Below are 27215 nucleotides of genomic sequence, written 5' to 3' on the forward strand. Positions count from 1 at the left end.
GCACAGGTTAATGATACACGCTGGTATTTGCTAATTTTGCCAGTCAAAAGCTATTTCCTGAGTTTTTATTTTGCTTCTAGGTTGGTGCTGGTGCCAGAGGGGAACTGCTAAGTCATTTAGTCTCTTTCCTTAGGGAAATCTTTGTAGTTGAAGACATAAAACAAATACACAGGACAAGAGAATGAATGAATGAAGCAGACAAATATCAAGTAAGAGGGATAAATAGGGATAAATATTTCTGAGGCAAGCATTCTTTCGATTATACCAGATTGGACTGAACTGGATTCTGGGAGACAGAAGCTAAAGATCACTAAGGTTTTAGGTTTTAAAATCTGGTCAGATAACAAGAATCATGAGTAGAATAAGGTAGTGAGGAGGAATGGTCAATTTTGGGTGAAAGCCAATGAGGTTTAGAATCTGATGTATAAAATAGAAGTTCTTGGCAGAAACCACCAGTAGGAATTCCACGAGGAAATGTCCATCAGGGCCTTGTTGTGAATAGGATTTGTACCTTAATTTCACTTGCTTTTGCCTTGATTTACTTTTTCCTACCTATTTTCTTTTGTTCTACATTTTTTTTTCATAAAAACTCCTGCATATACTGTAATCCCTCTCAAATCTTTTTGGAAAAAGGGAATCATATAATAAGTATATATTACAGCACCACAGGCAAGAGGTTGTGGTGACAGATGTGTTAGTCCCTATTTTCCCCTGACTCATTTGACCCTGTGAGGGAAGAAATATCAAACTCACTTTTACAGTGTGAGGAAACAGGCTTTAAGAAGCTAAAGAATCTGCCACTGGCCCAGAGCTAGGAGAGCAGGAGCTGCACCCACGCTGTTCTGACTCCCAAACCTGGGCTCTTCAATACAACTGTGCACAAAACCTTTCTTGAGATCCTGCCCTCCAAAGTCCTACAGCCAGTGGGAGTCTGACGGCAGGTGCATCCTTGACATATTCTGCTGCTCTGAACCTGGTGAGCCGATACATGTACTGACAGTCTGCCTTCATCATACCGTATCCTCTCTGGGAGAAGTAAGGAAGTGAAGGCTGCTGTTAAACTTTAGTCCTGTAGGCTATGGCCCAGACAGCTCCCTTTCTCTGGCACAGTGCCTAGCACATAGTGGACACACAAGTTGAATTGTAGCAATGAAGTGGTCTCATTGTTCTGTCCCTATAAGTCAACTAAGGCTTTATTACTAGCTGGAATGGATCTTTCTGAAATCTCTCAACTAGCAATCACCCAGTTGTGAGTACAGAAACAGTCCAGAAGTTCCTGCTCTTGTATTCTCACTCTCTGGATCTGAAGCAGGCGATAGTCACTCTTCCTCATCACTCTACTGGCTGCTGTGCTCCCTTGCATGGTGTGACAAGACTGCTGGAACATAACTCACAAGGAGCACTTAGCCTGGGATACATAAAAGGTGCTCAACAAATGTAACTTCCTGAATCCTATTATATTTACTTTAGTCCCTATTTCCCAATCCCAGAAAGTCTTTTGTCTAAGGACAGTGGCTAATGACCACAGGTTTTAAAAGTTAACAGAGGTGATGTCAAGGGACAGGTGATATACCAAATATGAGACTGCAGAGAGAACAGAAGACACATGAGAAAAGGATGCTGGAAACACATTTATCTACAGGGAAGGCTGGAATGTGGCAAATAATGTTTTTCAAACACAACCACGGCAATATTTCTGGTCCTATATTTCTAGGACCTTTGTATTCCCCATGAAGAGGTGAAGTCTATTTCTCCTACCTCTGAAGGAGGGGAGGTGGGTGTTGTGAAGGCCTTGATGAACAGAATACAGTGGAAATAGGCTGCATGACTTCTGTGGGTGGCTCATAAAAGGTAATGTTTCTACCTGGTTCTTTGTCAAGATGCTCCTTTTGGGAACTGACCACCATGCTGTGAGGAAGCCCAGATTGGCCTATGCAGAGTGCCCAGGTGGAAAGGTCCTCGGCTAACAGCCACATGAGCCACAGATGTGTGTGAATAAGCACTCAGATGATTTCAACTTCTAGCCTTCAAGTCTTCTGACTGAGGCCCAGATATTGTGGAACAAAGATAAGCCAGTCTCTCAGTATCTTGACAACATTCCTGACACACAGAGTCTGTGAGATTAACAGATGATTGGTTTTTTTAAGATTTTATTTTTTTATATATCTCTACCCCCAGTGTGGGACCTGAATTCACCACTCTGAGATCAAGAGTTGCATGGGTGGCTGTCAGTTAAGCGTCTGACTCTTTGAAAAATTTTTAAAAATGTTTATACATTTTTGAGGTGGGGGAGGGGCAGAGAGAGAGGGAGGCACAGAATCTGAAGCAGGCTCCAGGCTCTGAGCTGTCAGCACAGAGACCGATGTGGGGCTCGAACTCAGTAATGGCAAGATCCTGACCTGAGCTGAAGTAGGATGCTTAAGTGACTGAGTCACTCAGGCACCCCAAGTGTCCGACTCTTGATCTCAGCTCAGATCTTGATCTCAGGGTTGTGAGCTCAAGCCCTGCACTGGGCTTCACACTGGTCATGAAGCCTACTTAAGAAAAAAAAAAAGAGTTGCATGCCAGGTGCCCCAATAGATGGTTGTTTTATGCCACTAAGTTTTGGGGAAATCTGTTATACAGTTATAGTAATTGAACAAGGAGAATAAAAGCAAAGGGAAATATGTGGAAGGGTGAGATCAGGGAAGTTCAGGGAGGAGAGCATGGATAGAATAGTCTGTATGTTGCCAAGGAACAATTAGGACTAGTTCTAATAGGTAGCAGTAGGGAGACAGGTTAGAGATTGGTATAAGGAGAGACTTTTTAAAGCATTAAAACTTATCAATGACAGAATGGTTCTCTCAGTGTAATGAGTTCCCTGACAAAAGACATATTCAAATATAGAATGAATGAGGTTATTGGAGAGATTCACACATGAATAAAAGACTGGATTAAGGAAACTTTAAGGTTCCTTCCATTCAACAAAATGTGACAACAGATGAGATCTGGGGTACAAGGAAGACAGAGGAGACAGAGATGATGGCATCTGGAGTCTGATGATATTGTACATGAGGAAAGAGACTCTGGGAAGATTAAGAAAAATTCTTTTCCCTTCCTTCTGCCTCTTGCCCAGATGACTGTTAATGGTCCCATTTTCTGCCTCCTCTCTAATACATTCTTCACCAAGTATTCCTGATATCTGATTAATGCTCCCAAAATATGGTTCTTAGCATGTCACTTCCCTGATCAAAGGCTTTTAATGACACCACTGCCACCACATCTTAGCAAAATAGTTCACACAGCCTTTTTACATTTATTACCTCAGTTGAATCTCATAAAAACCTGGGAGGCACTAAAATCACCACCACATACATCCCCAAATTGAGCTCAAGTAAGTACTCTATTGGTTTTTCATATTTTTCTACCATGATGTCTTCGCTTTAGCTATTTGTTTATCTACTTTCTCTCAACTCTAAATGTCCCAACAAACCCTTCTATCTTTCAAGGTCCAGATTAAATTTTACTTGCTCTAGGGAACAGGTAATTCCTACCACTAAGAGTGATCTTTCCCTCCTCTTAACTCCATCAATAATGATGTAATGACAGCAGCCAATGTTTATTAAGCATTTACTATGTGGCAGGCAGTGTGCTAAGTGCTTTTCAGGGTTATCTTCTATCCTCTGTACCACTCTGCCTTATACCATGGGTCTTTGTATATGCATCTTCTTTCCTCTACTAGCCGACAAGGTCCTTGAGGACACAATTGATGTCTGAGTCATTTCTGCTTTCTCCCAAGCTTAGCACAGGGCCTGGCACAGAGCAAGTACTACATAAATATTTGTTTAATGCATGAGTGAATAATTCAGGCAGGCAGAGTTAAAGTTTACCTTTGCCAAACAAATGGTTTTCAAGCACCCTTAAACACTTGAGAAGTACTCATTTATATCCACATAATTAATGAGCTAAATTATAAATCATTCTTTTTTTTTGACACAGGTTTCCAGGGACCTTGGATAGAACCCATTTTGTTAGTGTAGTTTATGGATGTGAAAATAAAAACCATGAATGTATACAACAACAAACTCCTTTTCATGTAAATATATTCTAGAATTCAGAAGTCTTCTTCAATCAGAATTAGCTAGGTTTTATAAGCTCCTCTTCTTATTCTGTATGGTCATAAGGACTGTCAGCTCTCTCCCTGTGAACCCACTGCTCCTTGGCCCTATTACTACAATGTCTAGTACAGTTATGGAATTAGTCAATGATTGCTGATTAAGTAAAAGGCCTGTGTTGGTTGCAATTCATAATCACTCATTACTGTTCTGCTCCTGTTAGCACCTTCAGGGGGCCTCAGTGAGTCTCAGCTAATTAGGGCAGTTGAGATGCTGACTGAGATTTGAAAACTATCCTTTTCTCTTTACTACGTAAAGGACCAAGAATGTAAAAGTGATTAACAGTAAAGGCCAAAGAAATAAGTATTTCTGAAAGTCCTATTACAGACTGTTGAACTTCATTTAAGTCATTAAGAATTATAATTTGTGAAAAGTCCTCGGATTAAAATTCTGAACTAATCCTAACATAACATCAAACCTTTCACCAGATCACAATTCCAATTTTTACTTAAATGCAAGTTCAAAACCAAGCCTGGTACAAAAATCAAGTTAGTCTTTTCTCCTCCACACTGAAGCAAAGATTAAGAACATAAACTCTGACACCCAAATTGTCCTTCAGAAAACCTAGGTAAAAATTAGCAGATTAAGGGCACAATAGGAGAGTAGGGCAAAGGCAGCCGGGCTGTAATCACCATCACAAAAAGGCTGGGCCACCAGCAGACTGCAGTGTTTACTCAGAGACCTGGGCTAATCAGCTACTTAATTATCTCAGAGCTCGCCAGCTCACAAGATGATTTTTGAAGGCCTCTCTGGCTCCTCTTTGTCTTTTTATTCCTGCTGGTCATAAAAGAGCTTTGACAACAATCCTTCCTCAACTTTCTGGCTCTGGCTGGCTTGTCCTGATAGCCAAAACAGGCATTATGTGAATTACTCCAATATAACGACAGCCACACTACCTTTGTCCCCAGACAAGGCTGTGACCTTGCAGAAAGAAACTCTGACACACATAACAAAGTGCTTTCCATAGGTCATTGTAGTTTATAGTTTAGAAATAGAATTTCCATGAAGAAATGGGAAGTAGTATGAAATGGTCTGTAAATATTAGAGGCAAATTAATATGGAAAGGTAGAAAACACTCCCTGTCTTCCTGTGGCTTGGTGGTGTTCTGGAAAGGCTGAAGACTGAAGAATGAGGAAGAACTGCAGTTAGGGGCCATCCTTTCATCTCACAGAAGCAGCTGATACTGATACTAAGAACTTCCTAGGTAAATTAAGCTAGGAAACAACCTGGACCCTTTCTCCTAGAATAATCTGCTTTTGCAGCAAGGCCTACTAATAGAAACTGAAGCTGGAGAAGGAAATTATAATGGGAACAATGGATTAAGAATTCTTAAATACCACCTAGAGTTAATTACTGATTTATTTAAAATCCAGCTGTATTTGTACAGAAAAAACAATTATACATATATATAAAGACTTTGGTCTACTTGGATGACCCTTAGGTACTCGTAGGAACAAACATATTTCTTCTCTGGAAAACTGCTTATATTTCCTAATTTGGAGACTCTACCATCCACCACTCAAAAGTTTCAAGTCAGAAATCCCAGGAACCATTTTAGGTTCCTCCCTTCCTTTTACTTCCCACCAAGCTCTATGCCATCTCTCTCACATTTATTCTGTCTCCTCTTAATGCATTTGATTCTATTTCCACTGTCCCACAGGCCCTCAACATTTCCCACTTGCCTCATGCAAGTCCTCTAGACTCATGCCTTTCCAGTCATTTTTACTCTTTCCAGGAATTATCATTCTATAACAGAAATTTGATCCTGTTACCCTCTCTTAAACTTCAGTGGCTTTCTGTAACTCTAATGTAGCACATCCAGTTCTTGTCTCCATTTCAGCCTCCTAGGAGCTAACATCTATGGAGCTCATTTAAATTTTAAAAAAAAAATTTATTTATTTTTGAGAGAGAGAGAGAGAGACAGACAGACAGACAGACAGAGTGTGAGCAGGGCAGGGGCAGAGAGAGAGGGAGACACAGAATCCGAAGCAGCTCCAGGTTCTGAGCTGTCAACACAGAGCCTGACACAGGATTTGAACTAATGAGTCGTGAGATCATGACCCGAGCTGAAGAAGGACACTTAACCGACTGAGCCACCCAGGTGCCCCACATGGAGCTCATTTACTACTTCATCTCCTGTCACTCTTCACAGTCACCCTATCACACAGCAACATCAAATTCAACATGAGACAATATCTTGTATATCCATATCTCTTAGTTTGGGTTGCCTCCAAACCAAACTCTGAAACAAGGATATGGGTGTAAATAGTTTATTTGTGAGGAAGCAAAGGAGAGAAAGAGGGAAGGGAGAAAGCCAATCAACGATGTGTTAGTGCACAGGTTACCACTGGGGCCCCTTTTACAGACTATACAGAACACACCTCAGGACTGTCTCACTGAGGGTTAGCAGAGCTGGGATATAATCCACCCATTTACTGTGGAGGGTCACTCCTGGAGGTATTAGCTCCCCAGTACTTGTAGCAAACAGCTATTTGTCCAGAGAATATCCTCAGGCAGAGAAATACAAGAAGCCATTGGTAGGTGACCTCCAGGTGGGCCAAAGACACCAATAACATATTATATCATAGAGTACACATATTATGACCCTTTTCTCTGTTGCATTCTTCTCCTCTACTTGTCTTTCTGGACCCTTCAATATTTAGTCCATTGAAACCTTTCTTGATCTCCTGTGGGAGTGCTTTACTTCCTTCTCTGTGAACACTCTCTTCTACTGCAGCTATTAGTTTACAGGTATGACCCCACACCAGGCTGTCGGATCCCCGTGGGCAGTATCTTGGGTACTTGTCTTGGTGTTTGGCATAGGACAGATGCTCAATGTCTACGGGAAAGGACATGACTGTGTGTGTTAGAGAGAAGGGGATCCTGCTTTCCATACATGTAATTGAGAAAATCTTCAAAGAACTGAAATATATGCTCCTACATTTTGAATAATACAAAGTCAAGTCTGTAGGTGAGAGCACTGAGGTAGGAATCTTATATCCCAATTCAAGTTAGTTTGGCTCAGTTGCTTTCCCTGTAAGAGTGAGTGGCTGTGACTGATCTCTAAGCTTCTTTCAAGTTCCAGAGATTTCAAGTGACTAAATCTGTAAGTGAAAGCCAAAGCCCAAAACTGTACAATAACTACATATGGAAATACTTATGTGTGTGATATTCATCTGGGTTCAAGGAAAGAATACAGGTGACAAAGCCCTGAGATGCTGGCAGGTTTCTAATGCTGTGTACACGAAAGAACCACTGTTGGACAGGGGTCTCCTGGGGGAGAGGACACCTTCCAGGGAGCAGCCTACTGCACAGGAGCTAGCCGGGCAGCAGGCTATACTCCAAGCTGGCAGGTGCCAGTGCCCTAGGTGCCAATGCCCTAATACCGCTGCTGGCCTCTCTGCCGTGTGGTACCATCTGATCATATTTAGGTTAGAGACTCAGATAGCCACTTCCTAAATTCTTATCTAATCCCTGGAACAGGTTCTGTCTGCATTTCTAGAAGGAAGAAGACTAACTTAATACAGGTTATGCTTGGCTTCCCTGAGGATCAGGTAGTCTTAATCTTCCTAGAAATGTGACAGGATTAAGAGAGGTAACAGTAAAGGAAGAATAGGTGGGTGTTAGGTTTCCATGTGTAACAGACTAAAAATTGTTGCGGGGGGAGGTTCGTTATTTATTTATTTATTTATTTATTTAGAGGGAGGGAGGGAGGGAGGGAGGGAGGGAGAGGGAGAGAATGTGCGTGCAAGGGGGAGAGGGACAGATGGAGAGGGAGAGAGAGAATCTTCAATCTTAAGCAGGCTCCATGTCCAGCATGGAGCCAGATGTGGGGCTCAATCCCATGACAGTGAGATCATGATCTGAGCTGAAATCAAGAGTCAGACACTTAACTGACTGAGCCAGCCAGGTGCTTCGAGGAGGTTCATTTTAGATGGCAAATTCTCTGTTTTAAAATATTCTGAATATAGTCACTAGCATTCTGTGTACGTTGAAAATGGGTGGATATTTCTTCAAGCAGTGAGACTTTAGAAGTTTCAAAAATTTTTAAAATTTATTTTGAGAGAGAAAGAGAAAGTGAGCATGAGTGGGGGAGGGGCAGAGAGAAAGAGGGAGAGAGAGAGAATATCAAGCAGGCTCTGTGCTGTCAGCATAGAGACCTAAGTAGGGCTTGATCTCATGAACCATGAGATCATGACCTGAGCCAAAATCAAGAGTCAGTCACTTAACCAACTGAGCCATCCAGGCACCCCAGAAGTTTCAAATTTTTAATTTTAATTTTGGTTTTAATTTTCTTCTTGATAAATAATAAAAAAAACAATATATTTTTTTCTCTAACAAATCAATGGCAAGAAAAAAAGAGGCAGAATATTTTACAGAATAAAAAAGAGGAGATATAATAACCAAATGCCACCTGAAATTTGGATTCTGATTCCAATAAACTTCTGGTAGAAAGATGTTTTGAGACAGTGGGGAAAAGTGGACCAGGTATATTAAAAAATGATTGTTTATTATGTTGGGGTGATAATGGCATGGCATTTATGTTTAAGACCTCAGAGATACATGCTGAATTATTTTGGGTGAAATGTCATGATACCTGAAATTTGTTATTACATGCTCTAGCATAACCCCTTTCCCACCAAACAAAAAACCAACAAGACAAAACAAAAAACCCAGGGTGTGAGCAGGAGGATAAAATAAGAATGGGAAAAATAAAATACTGATAATAGCTGGAGCCAGACAATGGCTATCACTGGGGTTCATTATTGTACTCTCTCCTTTTGGGTATAAATAAAAAGAGCCACAATAAAAAAATTGTATGCAGTGCTGTTTAGAATTTAATTGTAAGAAAATTATTTTATTAAACATTCTTTCTTTTTTTTTAATTTGAGAGTGAGAGAGAGAGTGATTGTGAGTGAGAGAGAGAGCACACATGTGAGTGGAGAAGAGGGCAGAGGGAGAGAGAGAGAATCCCAAGCAGGCTCCACACTCAGCAAGGAGTCTGATGTAGGGCTTGATCCTACAACCCTGGGATCACAACCTGAGTCAAAATCAAGAGTTGAACACTGAACTGACTGAGCAACCTATGTGCCCCTACTGAACATTCTTAATATGCCTGATGGCTACATCATATTCCTATCAGAAACACTGAATCACTAATGCAAACAGATCTTTTTTTTTTTAATGTCTATTTATTTTTGAGAGACAGAGACAGAGTGTGAGTGGGGGAGGGGTGGAGGGAGAGGGAGACACAGCATCTGAAGCAGGCTCCAGGCTCCGAGCTGTCAGCACAGAGCCTGATGCGGGGCTTGAACTTACAGACTGCGAGATCATGACCTGAGCTGAAGTCAGATGCTTAACCAACTGAGCCACTCAGGCACCCCTGCAAATGATTTTTAATTGGTGGGAGAGAAAAGAATGCAACAGGGGTTTATTTTGTGCCCCCCACCCCCGCCCCAGAGAATTATTGCTTTTGCAGACAGTCCACAGGATGGGGTGAGGGGTATAAAGAGCCAACCAGGCCAGCAGTTGTCCCTGACACATTGGCTATAATGCCCATAGTGTACAGGATGCTTTTGGGCAACCAACTTGAGCAATGGAAACCTGAGTGAGGTAGAAGGGCCGACAGCAGCCCCTAGTTGAATACAACAGGCCAACAGGTGACCCTCCTCAAAATATCCTAAGCCCTAGGCAAACAATGGGTTACTTACACCCGGACCCTGGACACAGGTACCAAAAAAGGAAAATTCTATGCGTTTCCCTATACCCCTCACCTTCCCCCTTAACTACAGCCCCTCACCACTGCCTCATGGCAGCCAGTCTCTCCTTTGTTGTCCTGTCTGCTGGTCCCTTGCAGTGTTTTCAATAAACTTCTATCTCTTTTGTTCTGCCTCAGGTGAATTCTTGCAGGCCTCTACCACATCGGGTCTCCCCACACATAGATCATATGTAACTTTAGGGAGCTATTGTTTTTGGATGGCTCCCTTCCTTTATTCATGAAGGTATCTTGGAGAAAGAGACAAAAGGGGAAAATAAACAAACCTAGGAGGCTGTAAATAAAAGCATGTGAACAAACTTATGGACACTGTGAGGCTGTGCTGTATTGTGCAGAGGGCCTGGCTTGATCTGGTGTAGGCTTTGTAACTGACTCAAGGAGAATCACTTAATTCCTCTGGATTTCAGGAGAAGAGGGATGGATGACCCCCAAGATTTCTTCCAGCAATGACAGTTAAGTTTATGACACCAAAAAGAAAAACAGACTTGACGGGAGCATGTAGCTAGGGAAAAACAAGAAATATGAGGTTTGCCTCAGTATGGGAAACCAAGAAGGACAAAGGTAAGGCAAAGAAAAAAAGAGGCCAAGATGACCACTTGCATCCCTATAAAATGACCCCAAGTTTGGCAAAACTCTAGAGATGTTTCCAAAGTTGAGTCTAGATTAGTATCAAGTAGAAGCCTTACCTTCTGGTGACAGCAAAGCACAGCATGCACATTCCATGCAAGAGTCCTGCAGCATGCTGCAGAAAGGTGGCTGTCTTGGGATTCTCATCCACTGGGCCTTGCACAGAGAGGAAGCAGCCATGAAGCTTGTTGATCAGGCCTATGTTCACCACGTAGCTAGATGTGGGGAGAAACATATGTGTTATCAGTCTGCACAGGCTGGCAATATCATCACCTTCAAAGATAAATCTTAACAAACATAGGCTTAGACCCCTCAAACAAGCAAACAATAGGTTTGGGTAAAGCATCTCAAGTAACAATTTCCTTAGATTTAGTCCTGAATAATCAGCTATTTCTGTAAGTGATTTGCTTCCTTCTTTTGGTCATTCTGATGCTATTTTTTTCAAGAAAGATGAATGAAAATGATCATCTGATCATTTTTAGTGGTCTAAAGAGTCTGTCAATATTTGAAATGATTTATAATTATCTCTACACTCTTGGGGCGCCTGGGTGGCGCAGTCGGTTAAGCGTCCGACTTCAGCCAGGTCACGATCTCGCGGTCCGTGAGTTCGAGCCCCGCGTCAGGCTCTGGGCTGATGGCTCTGAGCCTGGAGCCTGTTTCCGATTCTGTGTCTCCCTCTCTCTCTGCCCCTCCCCCGTTCATGCTCTGTCTCTCTCTGTCCCAAAAATAAATAAAAAACGTTGAAAAAAAAAATTAAAAAAAAAAATTATCTCTACACTCTTGAAAAGGAATACTTCTTAAAGTACCAGAGAGCCAAATTCCCTAGAATGTAGAGATTTAGAAAATAAGATGATGCTACTCAGATACTCTTATTTCAACCTAAATTTCTAATGCAACTGTAGATTCTCTGTTTTCCAAAATCCTGTCATCATTAAGAGTATAATAATGAGAATATAATTGCTCTCTGTTATGAAAAGTACCAGTCTTGACAGTTGACAGTAACATTTAAGAAGTCACTTTCATCTTTTCATCCCATTAAACAGCTTTCCAGAACTGTTTATTAAACTGGACCAAAAATAGTGGTTCTTTTATTAGTCTGCAAAGCAACTATCATTGAAAATAGTATTTTAAGACTATAAATGACCTGTAGATAAATCAGCTTTAGCTTAGAGATTTTATACTGATTCAGTGCTACTGTATTTACATGTATGAAAAGGGCAGGACTTTGTATGTAGTAGTTCTGAAAATCAACACATGTTAATTTTGGGAAGGGCCAACATGGTGAAGTAGGGGAATCCAAAGTTCCCTTGTATCACAAACAAAGCAGTGTTGAAGCTCAAGGACTTTGAACTCTGAGAGTCCAGGAGGCAGTCGCTTCCAGGGACTCACCGGGACAACCTGACAGGCCATAGGTGCGTGACTGCAAACTGGGAGAGAGACAACGAATGGTGGGGAGGTATCCCTTTCTGCAGAGAGACAAAAGGAAGAGAAAGAGAGGCTGGGGAAGCATAGGACTGTATCTGGACAAGAGAAAAACCACGGACCAGGCTGGAGAAAGATTGAATCTTTAAATGAATGGCTTTCTCTGCGACTGGGTCCTGGCTGCCCAGATGGCGCACCTGGGAAGGAGGGGAGCCAGCCTCGGGCTTGGTGGTTAGGACAGGAGTGTAGTCCACAGTTGGAGAAAGTGATCCCCTCCCTGGTGTGCAGCGGGATAGGACAAAGCTTGCCCTCGTCTACCAGCTGGGGACCATATATCGGGCGGTGTGCAGCTGCACTCCCCCAGTACCGCAAAGGACAGAGCAGGAGTTTGAATCGCAATCAAGAGCCACGGCACGGAAGTCGGCAGAGTGGGACAAACTGCCTCATTTGCGCCTGCGGCACAGTGAGGATGGCTTGAACAGAGTGGTTTTACCTGGTCTGTGGAGGAGAGACTGGCATGTTGCCATTTTTCTCCCCACCACCAACAAGGTGGGGCTTCAGGCATTGGACAGCGGAACCCACACTGGAGGCTGGACCTGCCTACTCCAAACCACGCTCTTCTGCACCTGGTAACTGCATATCTACTGGAGCCGAGTAGTAGCTGAGGAACTAGACAGCCCCTCCATGAGACCAGCACTGCTGCATTGCCTGGTTTAATTCTCCGACAATTCTTATTATATAGATACATTCTTCCTTCCTTTTCTCCTTCTTATCTCTTCCTCCTCCAGTCCGGTTACCTTGGTTGTTGGTTTGTCTAAGCAGACATATTTAATCCATTCTCTTGATACATGTTCCACACCTCCTTCTTCATTCTTTCTCTCTCTCTGGATTAAGCCAAATAGTTTCTCTGTCTGGCCAATGTTATTTTCTTTCTTTTTTCCTGCCTCCTTCTTTATTTTCCTTTCTCTCCCTCTGGATTAAGCTGTGTAGTTTCTCTGTCTGGGCAATTTTTATTTTTTCTTTTTCCTCACTCTTGTCATTTCTCTCTTTGTATGGGATAAGGCCTCTTCCATCAGCACCACTTCCACCCTGTTGCTTACTTGTAGCTGGTGTTTCTGGCTTTTTGTTTTGGGTTTTTTTGTTTGTGTGTTTGTGTATTTTTGTTTTCTGTTTGTTTTTTGTTTTCCTCTCCAGGGCTACATCAATGAACAAATCAAAACAGACCTAGTGGAGGGTTTGAAATATCAATATGAGTAGGGAGATAAAGTAGTCAAAGTCACAACAACAGAGAGCAAGTAACGCACTCCAAAAAACACCTCCTAAAGGGCCAGGTCCTGGACAGTGTATGACCCCTCTTTAATATAGTAGTGCTCGAAGGTGAAGGGCAGATAATAAGCTTTGAAAACACATAAAGGACAGAAAACTAGCCAAAATGACGAAATGGAAGAATTCTTCTCAAAAGAAATTCCAGGAAGAAATGACAGCTAAAGAACTGCTCAAAACAGATATAAACAATATAACTGAACAAGAATTTAGAATAATAGTCATAAGATTAATCGCTGGGCTTGAAAAAAGCATAGAAGACAGCAGAGAATCTATTGCTACAGAGATCAAGGAACTAAAAAATAGGCATGATCAATTAAAAAATGCTGTAAATGAGGTGCAAAATAAACTAGAGGTACTGACAGCGAGAATTGAAGAGACAGAGGGGAGAATAGGTGAAATAGAAGATAGAATTATGGAAAAAGATGAAGCTGAGAAAAAGATAAAAAAAAATTCTGGATCACAATGGGAGAATCAGAGAACTAAGTGATTCAATGAAACGGAACAATATCTGTATCACAGGAGTTTCAGAAGAAGAAGACAGAGAGAAAGGGGCTGACAGTGTGCTTGAACAAATTATACCTGAAAACTTCTCCAATCTGGGGAAGGAAACAGGCATTGAAATCCAGGAGGCACAGAGAACTTCCTTTAGACATAACTTGAACAGATCTTCTGCATGACGTATCATATTGAAACTGGCGAAATACAAGGATATAGAAAGAATTCTGAAAGAAGCTAGGGATAAACAGGCCTTAACCTACAAGGATAGACACATAAGGGTAGTAGCAGACCTATCTACTGGAACTTGGCAGGCCAGAAAGGAGTGGCAGGAAATTTTCAATGTGATGAATAGGAAAAATATGCAGCCAAGAATCCTTTATCCAGCAAGCCTGTCATTCAGAACAGAATGAGAGATAAAGGTTTTCCCAAACAAAAACTGAAGAAATTCATCACCACTAAACCAGACATATAACAGATCCTAAGGGGAACTCTGAGTGTAGCAAAGACCACAAAGGACCAGAGACACCACTATAAGCATGAAATCTACAGATAAGACAATGACTCTAAACCCATATCTTTCAATAATAACATTGAATATAAACAGACAAAATGCTACAACCAAAGGAAATAGGGTATCAGAATGGATAAACAAACAAACAAAAAAACACAAGACCCATCTATTTGCTGTCTACAAGAGATCAATTTTAGACCTGAGGACACCTTCAGATTGTAAATGAGGGGATGGAGAACCATCTATCCTGCTACTGGAAGTCAAAAGAAAGCTGAAGGAGCCATACTTATATCAGACAAACTAGATTTTAAACTCAAGACTGTAATGAGATGAAGAAGGGCATTATATAATAATTATGCGGTCTATCCATCAAGAAGAGCTAACAATTATAAATGTTTATGTACCGAATTTGGAGACACCCAAATATATAAAACAACTAATCGCAAACATAAGCAATCTTATTGGTAAGAATGTGGTATTTGCAGGGGACTTTAATACTCCACTTACAACAATAGACAGATCATCTAGACAGAAAATCAATAAAGAAACAATGGCCCTGAATGATACAATGGACCAGATGGACTTGACAGATATATTTAGAACTTTTCTTCCTAAAGCAGCAGAATACATATTCTTTTCGAGTGCACATGGAACATTCTCCGAGATAGATCACTTACTGGGTCACAAAACAGCCCTCAACAAATACAAAAGAATTGAGATCATTACCATGCACACTTTCATATCACAATGCTATGAAACTTGAAATCAACCACAGAAAAAGTTTGGAAAACCTCCAAATGCATGGAGGTTAAAGAACACCCTACTAAAGAATGAATGGGTCAGCCAGACAATTAGAGAAGAAATTAAAAAATATATGGAAACAAATGAAAATGAAAACACAACAATCCAAACCCTTTGGGATGCAGCAAAGGCAGTCCTAAGAGGCAACATTGCAATCCAGGCCTATCTCAAGAAACAAGAAAAATCCCAAATACAAAACCTAACAGCACACCTAAAGGAAATAGAAGCAGAACAGCAAAGACACCCCAAAACCAGCAGAATAAGAGATATAATAAAGATCAGAGCAGAAATCAACAATATAGAATCCAAAAAAACAGTAGAACAGATCAATGAAACAAAGAGTTGGTTTTTTGAAAAAAATAAATAAATAAAATTGATAAACCCCTAACCAGACTTCTCAAAATGAAAAGAGGACCCAAATAGATAAAATCATGAATGAAAATGGATTTATCACGACCAATCCCCCAGAAATACAAACAATTATCAGAGAATACTATGAAAAATTATATGCCAACAAAACTGGACAACCTATAAGAAATGAACAAATTCCTAGACACCCACACATGACCCAAACTCAAATGGGAAGAAATAGAAAATTTGAACAGACCCATAACTAGTGAGGAAATTAAATCAGTTATCAAAAATCTCCCAACAAATAAGAGTCCAGGATCAGATGGCTTCCCTGGGGAATTCTACCAGACATTGAAAGCAGAGATAACACCCATCCTTCTCAAGCTGTTCCAAAAAATAGAAAGGGAAGGAAAACTTCCAGATTCATTCTATGAAGCCAGCATTACTTTGATTGCCAAACCAGACAGAGACCAGGCAAAAGAAGAGAACTACAGGCCAAAATCCCAGATGAATATGGATGCAAAAATTCTCAACAAGATACTAGCAAATCGAATTCAACAGCATATAAAAGAATTATTCACCATGATCAAGTGGAATTCATTCCTGGGCTGCAGGGCTGGTTCAATATTTGCACATCAATCAATGTGATACATGACATCAATAAAAGAAAGGATAAGAACCATATGATCCTGTCAATCGATGCAGAAAAAGCATTTGACAAAATACAGCATCTTTTCTTAATAAAACCCCTTGAGAAAGTCGGGATAGAAGGAACACACTTAAACATCATAAAAGCCATATACGAAAAGCCTACAGCTAATGTCATCCTCAATGGGGAAAAACTGAGAGCATTTCCCCTGAGATCAGGAACATGACAGGGATGTCCACTCTCACCACTGTTGTTTAACATAGTGTTGGAAGTCCTAGCCTCAGCAATCAGACAACAAAATGAAATAAAAGACATCAAAATCGGCAAAGAAGAAGTCAAACTTTCACTTTTCATAGATGACATGATACTTTACACAGAAAACCCGACAGACTCCACCAAAAGTCTGCTAGAACTGATACACGAATTCAGCAAAGTCGCAGGGTACAAAATCAATGTACAGAAATCAGATGCATTTTTATACACCAATAATGAAGCAAGAGAAAGAGAAATAAACTGATCCCATTTACAACTGCACCAAGAACCATAAGATACCTAGGAATAAACCTAACCAAAGATGTAAAAGACCTGTATGCTGAAAACTATAGAAAGCTTATGAAGGAAATTGAAGAAGACACAAAGAAATGGAAAAACATTCCGTGCTCATGGATTGGAAGAATAAATATTGTTAAAATGTCAACACTACCCAATGCAATCTATACATTCAATGCAATCCCAATCAAAATTGCACTGGCATTCTTCTCAAAGCCAGAAAAGCAATCCTAAAATTTGTATGGAACCACAAAAGACCCCAAACAGCCAAAGTAATATTGAAGAAGAAAACCAAAGTGGGAGGCATCACAATCCCAGACTTCAGCCTCTAATACAAAGCTGCAATAAAGACAGTATGGTATTGGCACAAAAACAGACGCATAGACCAATAGAATAGAAAACCCAGAATTTGACCCACAAATGTATGGCCAACTCATCTTTGATAAAGCAGGAAAGGGCATCCAATGGAAAAAAGACAGTATCTTTAGCAAATGGTGCTGGGAGAACCGGACAGCAACATGCAGAAGAATGAACCTGGACCACTTTCTTACCCCATCCACAAAAATAAACTCAAAATGGATGATGGACTGAATGTGAGACAGGAAACCATCAAAACCCTAGAGGAGGAAGCAGGCAACAACCCCTTTGACCTCAGCCGCAGCAATTTCTTGCTCGATGCATCTCCAAAGGCAAGGGAATTAAAAGCAAAAATGAACTATTGGGACATCATCAAGATTGAAAGCTTTTGCACTGCAAAGGAGACAATCAACAAAACTAAAAGGCAACCAACGGAATGGGAAAAGATATTTGCAAATGACATATCTGATAAAGTGCTTTCCCTTAGGGGGAAAGCTCTCAGTTTTTCTCCATTGAAGATGATATCAGCTGTGGGTCTTTCATATGTGGCCTTTATTATCTTGAGGTTTGTTCCATCTATTCCTAATTTCATGAGGGTTTATACCAAAAAAAGGATACTATATTTTTTCAAATGCATTTTCTGCATCTATTGAGAGGTTCACATGGTTCTTATCCTTTTTTTTTTTATTAACGTGATGTATTATATTGATTGATTTGCAGATATTGAACCAGCCCTGCAGACCAGGAATACATCCTGTTGATCGTGGTGAAAAATTCTTTTAATGTATTATTGGATTCGTTTTGCTAGTATCTTGTTGAGAATTTTTGCATCCATGATCATCAGGGAAACTGGTCTGTAGTTTTCTTTTTTAGTGCGGTCTTTGTCTGGTTTTGGAATAAAGGTAATGCTGGGCTCATAGAATGAATTTGGAAGTTTTCCTTCCATTTCTATATTTTGGAATAGCTTCAAAAGAAGAAGAATTAACTCTTCTTTAAATGTTTGGTAGAATTCCTCTGGAAAGCCATGTGGCCTTGGACTCTTGTTTTTCAGGAGATTTTTGACTACTGATTCAGTTTCTTTATTGGTTATGTGTCTGTTCAAATTTTCTATTCCTTCCTGTTTTAGTTTAGGTAGTTTATATGTTTTTAGGAATTTGTCCATTTCTTCCAGATTGCCCAATTTGTTGGCATATATATAATTGCTCATTAATATTCTTTCATTATTGCTTGTATTTCTGCAGTGTTGGTTGTGATCTCTCCTCTTTCACTTGTGATTTTATTTGGGTCCTTTCCTTTTTCTTTTTGATCAATCTGGCTAGGGGTTTATCAATTTTGTTAATTCTTTCAAAGAACCAGTTCCTGGTCCTGTTTTTGTTTTTTTTGTTTGTTTGTTTATTTTCTATTGCGATATCACTAATTTCTGCTCTAATCTTTATTCTTTCTTCTGCTGGTTTTGGGCTTTACTTTTCTTTTTCCAACTCCTTTAGGTATAAGGTTAGGTTGTGTATTTGAGACATTTCCTCCTTCTTTTAAAATTTTTTTTTTTTTAACATTTATTTATTTTTGAGACAGAGAGAGACAGAGCATGAACAGGGGAGGGGCAGAGAGAGAGGGAGACACAGAATCTGAAACAGGCTCCAGGCTCTGAGCTGTCAGCACAGAGCCCGACGCGGGGCTCGAACTCACGGACCATGAGATCATGACCTGAGCTGAAGTCAGGCGCTTAACCGACCAAGCCACCCAGGTGCCCCATTTCCTCCTTCTTTAGGAAGGCCTGGATTCCTATATACTTCCCTCTTATGGCCACATTTGCTGCATCCCTGAGGTTTTAGACTGTTGTGTTTTCATTTTCATTGGCTTCCGTGTACTTTTTACACTTTTTAATTTCCCTTTAACTTCTTGGTTAACCCATTCATTCTTTAGTAGGATGTTCATTAATGTCCAAGTATTCATGGTCTTTTCAAATTTTTTCTTGTGGTTGATTTTGAATTTCATAGTGCCGTGGTCTGAAAATATGCAAAGTATGATCTCGATCTTTTTGTACTTGTTGAGGGCTGATTTGTGACCCACTATGTGATCTATTCTGGAGAATTTTCGGGGTGCACTTGAGAAGAATGTGTATTCTTCTGCCTTAGGGTGAAATGTTCTGAATATATTTCTTAATTCCATCCGTCCAGTGTGTTATTCAAAACCATTGTTTCCTTGTTGATTTTCTAGTTAGATGATCTGTCCATTGCTGTAAGTGGGGTGTTAAAATCCCCTACTATTATGGTATTATTATCGAGTTTCTTTATGTTTTATGTTGATTTATATATTTGGGTGTTCCAGGTTGGGGGCATAAATATTTACAATTATTAGGTCTTCCTTGTGAATAGATCCCTTAATTATGATATAATGCCCTTCTTCATCTCTTGTTTCAGTCTTTGTTTTAAAATCTAGTTTTTCTGATATAAGTATGGCTACTCTGGCTTTCTTTTGATGTCCATTAGCATGATAGATAGTTCTCCATTCCCTACTTTAGATCTGCAGGTGTTTTTAGGTCTCAGAAGATGAAGAGAGAGAAAAAAGGGGCAGGAGGTTATGTGAGTAAATTATAGCTGAAAACTTTCCTAATCTGGGAAAGAACACAGACATCAAAATCCATTAAGCACATAGAACTCCCATTCAATTCAACAAAATTGACCATCAATTAGGCATATTCACAAAATACACAGACAAGGAAGGAATTATAAGAGCCCCAAGGGAAAAAAAAAATGTCCTTAACCTACAAGGGAAGACAGATCAGGTTCACAGCATATCTGTTCACAGGAACTTGGCAGGTCAGAAAGGAGTGGCAGGATATATTCAACATTCTGAATTGGAAAAATATGCAGCCGAGAATTCTTTATCCAGCAAGTCTATCATTCAAAATAGAAGGAGAGATCAAAAGTTTCCCAGACAAACAAAAACTAAAGGAGTTTGTGACCATTAAACCAGCCCTGTAAGAAATTTTAAGGGGGACTCTTTGAGTGGATAAGAAACACAATAAAACAAAAAAAGATCAAAAGCAACAAAGACTAGAAAGGACCAGAGAATGTCACCAGAAACACCAACTTACAGGCCACACAATGGCACTAATTTCATATCTTTCAATAATCACTCTAAATATAAATGGACCAAATGCTCCAGTCAAAAGACACAGGGCATTGGAATGGATAAAAAAACAAGACCCATCTATATGCTGACACATACATATTTTTATATATAATGTTTATATAAAATCGTATGTGTATGTATATGATTATATGATTGTACATATATATACATAATCATACACACACACACACACACACACACATACACACACACACACACACAAACATGAATGGGAATGATATACACAAACTAACATAGTGATTTTCTTCCTGAGAAGGAGTAAGGTAAAAGGGATGACGATGGGGAGTTACCTGTACCTGCAACATTTGGTTTCTTACCAATAAGAAAAAAGATCCAATGCACTATAAAAAAGTGTTATCAGTTGGCACATAGGTATTGATAATTTTGTTAGGTCTATAAGACGTTTAATGTGCTGTTGAATTTGGTTTGCTAGTATTTTGTTGAGAATTTTTGCTCCAGAGTTGGGCACATAAATATTTACCACTGTTACATTTTCTTAGTAGACTACCCTTTTATCATTATATAATGACCTTCTTTGTCTCTTTTGACTATTTTTAGCTTAAAATCTATTTTGTCGGATATAAATACAGCTACCCCTACTTTCTCTTATTACCATTTTTTTGAAATATCTATTCCATCCCTTTACTCTATGTATGTCCTTAATGCTAAAATGAGTCTCTTATAGGCAGTATATCGTTGCATCTTGTTTTGTTAATCCATTCAGCCACTCTGTCTTTTGATTAGAGCATTTAATTCACTTACACTTAAAGTAATTATTAATAAGTAAGGACTTACTATTGCCGTTTTGTTTTCTGACTGTTTTGTACTTTCCTTGTTCCTTGCTTCTTGCTCTCTTCCTTTGTGATCTGATAACTTTTTGTTGTGGTATGATTTGACTCCTTTATAATAATCTTCTGTGTGTCTACTACAGGTTTTCCTTTGTAAGTTTGATAGCATATAGAAACTATGCTTTTACTTTTCCCCTGCTCACATTTGAGGTTACTGATGTTATAATTTATATTTTTTATAGTGTGCATCAAATGACAAATAACTGTAGTTATGGTTACTTTTAATACATTTGATTAACTTTTATTTTTATTTATTTTTAATTTTTTTAACGTTTATTTATTTTTGAGACAGAGAGAGACAGAGCATGAATGGGGCAGGGTCAGAGAGAGAGGGAGGCTCAGAATCTGAAACAGGTTCCAGGCTCTGAGCGGTCAGCACAGAGCCCAATGCGGGGCTTGAACTCACGGACTGCGAGATCATGACCTGAGCTGAAGTCGGACGCTTAACCGACTGAGCCACCCAGGCGCCCCTTGATTAACTTTTAAACTACACTTGTAAGTGAATTATGTGCCAACATTACAATATCAGACATTCAGATTCTGACTATATATTTACAATTACCAGTGACTATTACACATCTACCTTCTTTTGTTACTATCCTCCTTTTATTTCAGCTTGAATAATGCCCTTTAGCATTTATAAGACAGGTCGAGTGGAGGTGAACTTTAGCTTTTGTTTGGGAAAGTCTTTATTTCTCCTTTATTTCTGAAGGGCAGCATTGCCAGTTACAGCATTCTTGGTTGACAGTTTTTTCCTTCCATGTTTTTAAAGGCTGTGCCTTAATGTTGGGTGGGGCTGCAGGCTGGACTTCAGGTGGGCTGCTAGCTGTGCTCTGATATTGGGCAAGGTTGCCATCTGGGTTCTCTGGTTGGGAGGGACTCCCAGATCTATCTCATAGTTGGGTGGGGCTGTAGGCTATGCTTTGAGATTTCCCAGGGTCACTGTTAAGGTTTCCTGGTAATGTGTGGGGCCAGAAGCTATGATCAACAGTTAGGTAGGGCTGTTGGCTTGGCTACCTGCCTGATCAGGGCTGTAGGATGGGCTTTGTGGCTGCATGGGTTCTCTGGCTGGTCAAAACTGGAGGTGATGTTGAGCAGTTGGGCAGGGATTAAACTTGCTTCTCTGTCCTGGTGGGGCTATAGAACAGGCTTTACAGCCAGTACAGCCTGAGACTGAGGAACCAAATCAGGGAGAACTGCCAATTAAGCTCCTTGCCAAGATGGGGGCTATATAGGTTTAGCTTTATGAATAGGCAGAAATGGTATCTGGGATCTCTGCTCAGGTATCACTGCAAGCTGGAGTGCAGTTCACCAGGATTTGAATGCTTATTGCTGTCAGTCCTACCCCTCCTTCTCCCTTTCTAGTTGATTCTCACTGGTTGAACCCTGCAGATTACCCCTGTGATCTTCATGAGGCAAAACCCAAGTGGGCTTCCTGGGAAGTGTCCCACAACGCTGGAAGACCTGGACATCCACTTTGGGTTCACTTTTCACATTGGAGAAACTATAAGCTTACTGAGACCCTCTCAGTGGCCAGCCTGGGGGAGAGGTGATGTGATCAGAGTGTTAGTTTTTCCTTTCACCCTTCTAATGCAGTCCTTCTTGGTCTCTGAAGTCCAGGGAGGGTTCTTCAGACTCACCCACCCCCAATTTCTGGGGTTTTCACACTGGTGTCTTTATCTATAGATAGCTGTTAGTTGGCCTTCTATGGTGGGGGGGACTGAAGTTGGCAGGAACCTATGTTGCCATCTGTTCAATGACATAGTCAGTTCCACAGTAAAGAACTAAGATCTTATAAACAGAGACCTACCACAAGGAATCAACACTGTTCCACAGTAAAGAACTAAGATCTTATAAACAGAGACCTACCACAAGGAATCAACACTGCTCCAAATAAGCAGAAGCATCATCTGCAGCATTGTATTTCCATTTCACAGTATATGATGGTAAGTGATATTTTAGTGCACTCTATTCATATCTCAACAAAGTAATGGAGGCTTATAGTCCAAGATCAAGGTACCAACAATGTTGAACTCCTCTGAGGACTCTCTCTTTGGTTTTCAGATGGTGCCCTTCTGCTGCTTCTTCACATGTGCATGTGCCCAGTGTTCTTAATATAAGAAGAGCTTTTACAATTAAAGACTCAACATCACTAGTAGAAAAATGGGCAAAGTAAAAGAACAGGCAACTCACAAAAAAATAGAAATGGTCAATAAACATTTAAAAATGTTCAATGTCACTACTATAAAAATAAATATTTTCACCTCTCAATTTGGCTAAGGCTCAAAAGAATGATGATATATTGTGTAGACTGAGGGTGCAAGAACATACTCAGTTAATCTTTGTGTAGGTCAATTTGGCAATATGGACAAAACCCTTACTGCAATTGTTTGACCCAGAAATTCTACTTCTCAACATTTATTTTAAGAAAACAATCAGTTGCAGGGAAAAATGAGTGTACAAAGATGTTCTTCAAAGTGGTATCTGTAGTAAAAAACTAGAATAAACCTACATGAGTAACAATAGGTTACATGAAACAAATCACTACTACATAAACAAATAATTGGAAAGCCAGCAAAAACTAATTTGCAAATTCCTATTTACAAAAATAAATACATGATAAGACAATATACAGAAGTATTACAATATTTTTTATAAAACCACCACATGTATGTACACCAAAACCAACCCAGTCATTATCTTTGGGTGGAGGAATTAAAGGTAATTTTTGTGTTTTTACAAAAATACCAATTTTTCTTTTCTGATTTAACAAATTGTTTTTCTCATTGAGCACACATTACTTTTATAATTAGGAAAAATAAATTATTTTGAAAAGGGGAAGAGAGAGAGAAACAGAGAGCCAAGCTATCTGCTATCGCAAGAGAACCTGAATACTTAAAGATATAGCAATAGAGCAAAGGTCATAAATCTGAGAGATAGTGACAAGTCAGAATCAGTAAGTACAAAAGATTGTTTTTAAATATGCAAATTACTGTCACATTGGTTTCCATACAACACCTAGTGCTCATCCTAACAGATGCCCTCCTCAACACCCATCACCCACTTTCCCCAACCTCCCACCCCACATCAACCCTCAGTGTATTCTCAGTATTTAAGAGTCTCTTATAGTTTGCCTCAATCCCTCTCTGTAACTTTTTCCCCCTTCCCCTACCCATGGTCTTCTGTTAAGTTTCTCAGGATCCACATAAGAGTGAAAACATATGGTATCTATCTTTCTCTTTATGACTTATTTCACTTAGCACAACACTCTCCAGTTCCATCCACATTGCTACAAAAGGCCATATTTCATTCTTTCTCATTGCCAAGTAGTATTCCATTGTATATATAAACCACAACTTTTTTAAAATATTAAATTTATTGACAAATTGGTTTCCATACAACACCCAGTGCTCATACCAACAGGTGCCCTCCTCAACACCCATCACCCACTTTCCCCAACCTCCCACTCCCCATCAACCCTCAGTTTATTCTCAGTTTTTAAGAGTCTCTTATGGTTTGCCTCCTCCCCTCTCTGTAACTTTTCCCCTCCCCCATGGTCTTCTGTTAAGTTTCTCAGGATCCACATATGAATGAAAACATATGGTATCTATCTTTCTCTGTATGACTTATTTCACTTAGCATAACACTCTCCAGTTCCACCCACGTTGCTACAAAAGGCCATATTTCATTCCTTCTCCTTGCCAAGTAGTATTCCATTGTATATATAAACCACAACTTCTTTATCCATTCATCAGTTGATGGACATTTAGGCTCTTTCCACAACTTGGCTATTGTTGAAAGTGCTGCTATAAACATTGGGGTACAAGTGCCCCTATGCATCAGCACTCCTGTATCCCTTGGGTAAATTCCTAGCAGTGCTATTTCTGGGTCATAGGGTAGATCTATTTTTAATTTTTTGAGGAAGCTCCACACTGTTTTCCAGAGCGGCTGCACCAGTTTGCATTCTCACCAACAGCGCAAGAGGGTTCCCCGTTTCTCCACATCCTCGCCAGCATCTGTAGTCGCCTGAGTTGTTCATTTTAGCCACTCTGACCGGCGTGAGGTGGTACCTCAGTGTGGTTTTGATTTGTATTTCCCTGATGAGGAGTGATGTTGAGCATCTTTCCATGTGTCTGTTGGCCATGTGGATGTCTTCTTTAGAAAAGTGTCTATTCATGTCTTCTGCCCATTTCTTCACTGGATTATTTGTTTTTTGGGTGTGGAATTTGGTGAGTTCTTTATAGATTTTTGGATACTAGCCCTTGGTCTGATAGGTCATTTGCAAATGTATTTTCCCATTCCGTTGGTTGCCTTTTAGTTTTGTTGATGGTTTCCTTTGCAGTACAGAAGATTTTTATCTTCATGAGGCCCCAATAGTTCATTTTTGCTTTTGTTTCCCTGGCCTTCGGAGATGTGTCGAGTAAGGAGTTGCTATGGCTGAGCTCAAAGAGGTTGTTGCCTGTTTTCTCCTCTAGGGGTCTGATGGTTTCTTGTCTCACATTCAGGTCCTTCATCCATTCTGAGTTTATTTTTGTGAATGGTATAAGAAAGTGGTCTAGTTTCATTCTTCTTCATGTTGCTGTCTAGTTCTCCCAGCACCATTTGTTAAAGAGACTGTCTTTTTTCCATTGGATATTCTTTCCTGCTTTGTCAAAGATTAGTTGGCCATACTTTTGTGGGTCAAATTCTGGAGAGTCTCTACCCTATTCCATTGGTCTACGTGTCTGTTTTGTGGCAATAGCATGCTGTCTTAATGATTACAGGTTTGTAGTAGAGGCTAAAGTCTGGGATTGTGATGCCTACCACTTTGGTCTTCTTCTTCAGTACTACTTTGGCTATTCGGGGTCTTTTGTGGTTCCATACAAATTTTAGGATTGCTTGTTCTAGCTTCGAGAAGAATGCTGGTACAACTTTGACTGGGACTGTATTGAATGTGGAGATAGCTTTGGGTAGTACTGACATTTTAATAATGTTTATTCTTCCAATCCATGAGCACGGAATGTTTTTCCATTTCTTTGTGTCTTCTTCAATTTCCTTCATAAGCTTTCTATAGTTTTCAACATACAGATCTTTTACATCTCTGGTTAGGTTTATTCCTAGGTATTTTATGATTCCTGGTGCAATTGTGAATGGGATTAGTTTATTTGTCTTTCTGTTGCTTCATTCTTAGTGTATAAGAATGCAACTGATTTCTGTACATTAATTTGTATCCTGCAACTTTGCTGAATTCGTGTATCAGTTCTAGCAGACTTTTGGTGGAGTCTATCGGGTTTTCCATGTATAGTATCATGTCATCTGCAAAAAGTGAAAGCTTGACTTCATCTTTGCCAATTTTGATGCCTTCGATTTCCTTTTGTTGTCTGATTGCTGATGCTAGAACTTCCAACGCTATATTAAACAACAGCGGTGAGAGTGGACATCCCTGTCATGTTCCTGATCTCAGGGGAAATGCTCTCAGTTTTTCCCCATTGAGAATGACATTAGCTGTGGGCTTTTCATATACAGCTTTTATGATGTTTAAGTGTGTTCCTTCTATCCCGACTTTCTCGAGGGGTTTTATTAAGAAAGGATGCTGTATTTTGTCAAATGCTTTTTCTGCACCGATTGACAGGATCATATGGTTCTTATCTTTTCTTTTACTAATATGATGTCTCACATTGATTGGTTTGTGAATACTGAACCAGCCCTACAGCCCAGGAATGAATTCCACTTGATCATGGCGAATAATTCTTTTTATATGCTGTTGAATTTGATTTGCTAGTATCTTGTTGAGAATTTTTGCATCCATGTTCATCAGTGATATTGGCCTGTAATTCTCTTCTTTTGCTGGGTCTCTGTCTGGTTTGGGAATCAAAGTAATTCTGGCTTCCTAGAATGAGTCTGGAAGTTTTCCTTCCCTTTCTATTTTTTGGAACAGCTTGAGAAGGATAGGTATTATTTCTGCTTTCAATGTCTGGTAGAATTCCCCAGGGAAGCCATCCGGTCCTGGACTCTTATTTGTTGGGAGATTTTTGATAACTGATTCAATTTTTTCACTGGTTATGGGTCTTTTCAAGTTTTCTATTTCTTCCTGTTTGAGTTTTGGAAGTGTGTGGGTGCTTAGGAATTTGTCCGTTTCTTCTAGGTTGTCCAGTTTGTCGGCATGTAATTTTTCATAGTATTCCCTGATAATTGCTTGTATTATGAGGGA

The 27215-nt window shown here is 39.9% G+C and overlaps 1 protein-coding gene across 3 annotated transcripts in view; it reads right to left on the bottom strand.

Moving 5' to 3' along the window:
• SCAPER (S-phase cyclin A associated protein in the ER) overlaps positions 1-27215 on the bottom strand; it is a 522888-nt gene that overhangs the window by 51602 nt on the left and 444071 nt on the right. For all 3 annotated transcript variants that reach the window (XM_060617955.3, XM_060617952.3, XM_060617953.3), the window contains one exon: positions 10617-10772. In XM_060617955.3, coding sequence (XP_060473938.1) covers positions 10617-10772 — 156 coding nt within the window. The remainder of the gene's footprint in view (positions 1-10616; positions 10773-27215) is intronic.

This window comes from Panthera onca, chromosome B3 (genome assembly GCF_046562875.1).
Source record: "Panthera onca isolate mPanOnc1 chromosome B3, mPanOnc1 haplotype 2, whole genome shotgun sequence".
Taxonomy (NCBI): domain Eukaryota; kingdom Metazoa; phylum Chordata; class Mammalia; order Carnivora; family Felidae; genus Panthera; species Panthera onca.